This window comes from Fukomys damarensis, unplaced genomic scaffold, assembly GCF_012274545.1.
Source record: "Fukomys damarensis isolate Sample0158 unplaced genomic scaffold, DMR_v1.0_HiC HiC_scaffold_37, whole genome shotgun sequence".
Classification (NCBI taxonomy): domain Eukaryota; kingdom Metazoa; phylum Chordata; class Mammalia; order Rodentia; family Bathyergidae; genus Fukomys; species Fukomys damarensis.
This window is the reverse complement of record NW_022900949.1, coordinates 3,240,133-3,245,329: the sequence shown is the minus strand read 5'-3', so window position 1 is coordinate 3,245,329 and position 5,197 is coordinate 3,240,133. Positions and strand designations below refer to the sequence as shown.

Genomic DNA, 5,197 nt, shown 5'->3' with positions numbered 1-5,197 from the left:
CTCGTCTTGGCCTTGGAGTCCACCAGGCGGCCGCTGATACCAAAGTCGCAGAGCTTGATCTGGCCCCGCTCGTCCAGCAGGATATTGGAGGGCTTGACGTCACGGTGGATGACGCCGTGCTTCTCCTTCAGGTAGTACAGCGCCTTCACGATCTGCGGTGGGGACGGGAGGCGCCGTGAGGGGTCTGGGCCTGGGGCTGCCCACCCGCTACGCGAGCCCTGCCCGGTGCTCACCGCCACCGTCATCTTGCCCAGGATGCGCTCGGGGATGGGGCCCTGCATCCGCTTCTTCAGCTTCTCGGCGCACGTGCCCATGAGCTCCATGGCGATGAAGACGTCGGTCTGCGGAGGGAGGGCGGCACCGTGGCTGGGACAGCCCCCCAGGGCCGGGGAGCATGCAGGCCCTGTGGGCACGGGCGGGCGGGCGGCTCACGTTGGTGATGAAGGTGCCGAAGCACTGCACAATGTAGGGGCAGTCGTGGCTCTTGAGCACCACGTCCAGGTCCATGAGGATGCGCTTGTTCTCCTCCTTGTTCCCCGAGCGCCGCATTTGCTGTGAGGGTCAGGAGGGGACACTCAGGGCCCAGCCAGGAGCGGGGGACCCCACCCCGAGGGCAGGGCCAGGGCTCACCTTGACGGCAATGACGTGGCCCGTCTTCCGGAAGCGCATCTTCCACACCTGCCCACAGGTGCCACTGCCCATCTCGCCCAGGTTCTCCAGGTCGTTGATCTCTGCCTGGTAGCGCTGGCAGGGACAGCACAGGCTGGAGGGTCCCGGGGCCTCTGCTGCCCACACCCCAGCCCAGCCCGGCCGTGTCCTGCCCTCACCCCACCACGGTGCTCAGCAGCGGTACCTGGCCCCCGATGGTCAGGTAGCCTGTCTGCTTCATGATCTCCTGCAGCTTCTGGTCGATCTCAATGCTGGGGGACAGAGAGCAGGAGCCAGTGGAGGGGATCCTGACCAACTGGAGGCGGGCCCAGCCCCCAGTGGGCTCCCACAGACCTCCCCACCCCAGGGCCAGCAGTGCTCCCCAACCCGCCCTTGCCATTTGGCCCCCACTCACCTCTCCATGCTGCGGGGCGTGAACAAGGTGGATGGGAGCCCCAGCATGTGGCGGGGCCGAGCGGGGGGTGTGGGGTGCTGCGGGGGACTCTCCGAGGATGGTGAGCGGCTGGCCCCATCATTGGCCAGCGGGAGCTGCAGGGCTGGGGGGTTGAGAAACGGGGTGGGAAGGGGGTTAGCAACTGGCTGGACAGCTCTGGGCCTGGCATTTTGGGGAGGATGGGACCCCCTCCCCCCGTATACCTCAGCCAGACTGGCAAAGCCCCCTGCTCTGCCGGAGGATAGGCCCCCCCCAAGGCCTTCCTCAGGGTGCCTCCTCCTGTCCTGCTGACCTGGAAGGAGATGGGGTGGGCTACTAGGGGAGGAATGGTCCCCTGGGGCTAAAGGTTTGTCCTCAATTTCACAAGGTGGGCACCTGAGCCAGGTGGACTCCCTGGCTGTCCCTTCCAGGAGGTAGGCCAACGACCACAGTGCCCGCATGGGGCTGTGCCAGGACGGATGGATGCCCGCCAGAACAGCGTGGGCCCTGGCCCTGCTGCTGGCACTGAACTGAGTGGCCAAACACAAGTGAGGCCCACCCGGGAGACAGTTAACGTGGGACCCTGGCTTCCGGCTGCCTTGCTCAGGGAGGTTCCCCTCTGGTCAGCTGGCCCATTTATTGCTTCCTAGTCAGGTCTGCAGAGCTGGGGCCTAGGGACTGGGGGCAGGAGCCCAGGCCAGGCCTGTGAGGAGATCCGGGGTACAGCTCCACCAGGGACTGGCAGGACTGGGCAGGGAGCAGGTGCTGGGCCAGGCAGGGGATTCGGGACTCTCCAGCGGCCTGCATGCAGACAGCTTGGACATGCTACAGGCGGGCGGGTGGGCAGCAGGCACCCCAGGACGGGCAGGCAGTGTTAGGAGTACAAGGGCAGGAGACAGACAAGACAGGAGCCAGGGCCTGGGGCCCAGCTGCCCCAAGTAGTGCTGCAGGGACAGGCCAGAGGGAGACAGCAGAAAAGGTTCCCCAGGGAGCTCCCCAGACAAGTGGCAACGTGGTGGGGAAGCAAGGGCAGGGGGCTGGAGCGGTTCCTGGAGGGGCCCGCCCACCACAGGCCCACTGTCCCCCAAGGCGCCAGCCTGGAGAAGCACCCTCCAAGGGTCCCCTTCCCAGGGCCCTGGGGCCTGCCGGTCCCACAGCCTTCACCTGACACCCCTCCCTTCTCTGCACACCTCTGCATTACTCTCCCTTCCCACAGACCCACAGCTCCCGGGGACAAACACTCCTTTCCCGGGGCCTGCTGCCCTGGGGACCCTGACCTCGCCCAGCGAGAAGGAGGCAGGGACCCCTGACCTGTGGTTGGATGGGGGTGCAGGTCCAGCCACCCCCATGACTTTCTGAACCTCTGCTCTGCCCCTGCCCCAGTTATACAGACCAGGGCCCTGGTAGGCTCCCAAGGGACCCTGCGCTCTCCACCACCAGCTCCCCATCCTCCTGCACCCGGGCTCCCTAGGAACTGTCCAGGTCCCGTCCCAGCTGGTACAGGGCCCCTTCGTCACATGACACCCCTCAGCTGTCCACACCTCCCTATTGGTCCCTTCCCTGAACTGTCCACCACGTCCTCTTGGGCTGCCCCAGGGCCTGCAGGAAAGGCTGCCAGCCCCAGACACCAGCGAAGGGTGGGGACCTGAGGGGGCTGGCGCAGCGAAGGGAGGGAGATCCACAGTGGCCTCGAGTACAGGGTTCACAAAGGTGGTGACATGCACGCGGCAGGTCAGGAGAGCAGAGGGAAAGTAAGGTGAAAGAGCAGAAGGTGAAAATGAATGAACGAACGAGAGTGAGAGACAGCACGGGCATGTGCCACTGACGGGCCGTGGAGGTGTAGCTGCCAGCCCGACACGTGTGCACTCGCATGCAGGCGTGCACACATACACGCGCAGGACGCTGAACTGGCCCCTCACCCCCCACACCCCAGACAAGTGTGCACGCACACACGTTGAGTCTGGGTACACACAAAGGCCTCACCTACCACACACAGCTACCCACAGGGCCAGACTTGCCTCCAATTCTGCCAACTCAGGCGCGCTCTGTCACACCCAGGAACTCACATGGCCTGGCTGCCTGACATCTCTCCCGAACTCGCTGGCACTAGCACAGGAGCCTCGGCAGGGCCACCCTACACTTCGCTGACTCCCTCCTCCCTGGGGGGCCTTCCCTGGGCAACCCCGCAGGGCCCCTCCAACCACGAGACTGCGGTCCCTATCTGGAGACGTGTTCAGCGTGCACCGTCACTGGTGTGTTCCCAGTGCTGAGAACAGGCCCGGCACACCAGCGTGTGACACCGACTGCCGAGACCTGACACCGCACCTCCCTGGCCCCACCTTCTGTGCTGCACATATGCACACCTGTGCACACCTTGTCCTCTTGGTGGGTGACAGGCTCCCCACTCACGAGGGACGCTAATTCTCCTTTTGGGAATCCAAACTGAGCCCAAGAGCAGGTGGGGAAGTTGAGAGGACTGACAGGAGGTCGGGACGGAGCCCACACAGCTGTCACAGAAAGACAGAGAGAGAAGAGACAGGACACACACAGAGCATGGGCGAGGGAGGGCATTCTGCAGCGGGGCAGCGGTTAGGTCAGTGGTGCAGATGTCCAAGCAGCGATGATGAAAAGGCTGGTACCTGCTCGCTGGGACGGGGCAGGAGCAGGGCTTAGAGTGATCACAATAACTGGATGGGAAAGGAAGAAAAAAAAACAACACCACAATAAATCACAACAGAAATGGCTGATTTGTCCAAAAGAAAAGAAATCAAATCGTAACGAGGAGGAGGGGAGGCATGAGACACCGAACTGCAGAGATGGGCAGACACTGACAGACACGGGAGGGCAGGGAGGACGGGGTGGAACTGACAGACACTGACGCCTGCACAGGCTCCTGGGCCTGCCCACCACAGCTCACCAGGCCTCGCTCTGCACTTAGAGGACCCAACCCTGTCTCATCCACGCTGGAGACAGGAAGAGCAGCCCTGCGGAGCCCAGTGGCGACCCTCCGCCCCAGGCAGCATCCAACAAAAGCAGCTCCATCTCCAGGATTTACTTCTCTGGGCCCACACGAGCCTCCTCAAGCAGGAATCCACACTGACCTGGGTCAGGAGGAGGAGGAGGGATGGGAGCGAAGAGGGGTGGGGGGTGTCAGGCTGTGAAGGTCAGGCTAGGTGACTGGGGGTCCCTAAAGTACCCAGATACGGGGGAGTGAGGATGAGGCCATGGGGTCACAACACAGGAGATAGGAGAGGGGTTTTGGGGGCCAAGAGAGACACAGAAAAGGTCATGGGGGAGGGGCGCTGGTTACAGGATGTGTGGGGAAGAGAATCCAATTCCCCCAAGCTCTGAGGACTCGCGACAGGGGTCTGGGTGGGTGGTCAGGGCGACGCCCGACCAGATGTGTGTGAAGGAGGAAGGGGGACAGCTGCTGATCCAGGATAACAAGCTGTCAGGGAGGCAAGCACCATGATGGGAGACCAGCAAAGAGTGGTGTGTGCACCCGTGTGTGTGTGTGCGCATGTGTGTACAGATACACTCACAATGGTCTCAAGTGTCCTCAGTCCAGGCGGATGTTAGTGGGGTGAGGGGACAATCATTAGGCTAGGGGATGGGTAGATGGGTGTGTATTGCTAGAGAACACATCCCTCAAGATGGTGGTACCAGTTAGTCACGGGGGTATGAAGGGGCCTGGAATATGTTCAGTGTGTGAGTGTGTGTGTCTACACAGCAAATAACAAGACAACCCCAAGCTGTGGAGAAGGACCAGCAGATATGGTGGGAGAAATAAACGAGAATCCTCGGGTCAGGCGCATGAGGCCCGAGCAAAGTTATATATAGCTTTAGGAGCTCAGGTATCCCCAGTATAGGTGTGCACTTGCGTCCACGTGGGGGGGGAGGCCCGGGTCTGACAGTCACTGAGATGGAGAGAGTGCAGTCAGGAGGTCAAAAGGGATGTCACTGTGTTTGTGGGCGGGATCTGGATGCGGGACCTGGATGCTGTCACCGTGGTGAGAGGATGTGTCCCGCTCAGTGCAGGTGACGGAAGCTCGGCCCGCTGCGACGGGGGCGGGTCATCTGGTGGTGGGGCCTCCCCCGCGGCGGGGCAACGAGGCT

General features: G+C 62.7%; 1 protein-coding gene across 2 annotated transcripts in view; it reads right to left on the bottom strand.

The window, feature by feature from the left end:
• The window catches only part of Map2k7 (mitogen-activated protein kinase kinase 7), a 6,619-nt gene extending 2,628 nt beyond the window's left edge, over nt 1–3,991 (bottom strand). The window contains exons 1-7 of one of the 2 annotated variants that reach the window (XM_033759448.1): nt 3,721–3,991; nt 1,064–1,205; nt 854–920; nt 631–744; nt 433–552; nt 234–341; nt 4–152 (exon numbers count right to left, since the gene is read on the bottom strand). In XM_033759448.1, the coding sequence (XP_033615339.1) occupies nt 4–152; nt 234–341; nt 433–552; nt 631–744; nt 854–920; nt 1,064–1,110 (605 nt within the window). In that variant the 5' untranslated portion in view covers nt 1,111–1,205; nt 3,721–3,991. Of the gene's footprint in view, nt 1–3; nt 153–233; nt 342–432; nt 553–630; nt 745–853; nt 921–1,063; nt 3,430–3,720 lie in introns of those variants that run through there. The other variant, XM_033759449.1, reaches the window with a different exon arrangement.
• Nucleotides 3,992–5,197: the final 1,206 nt, after the last annotated feature.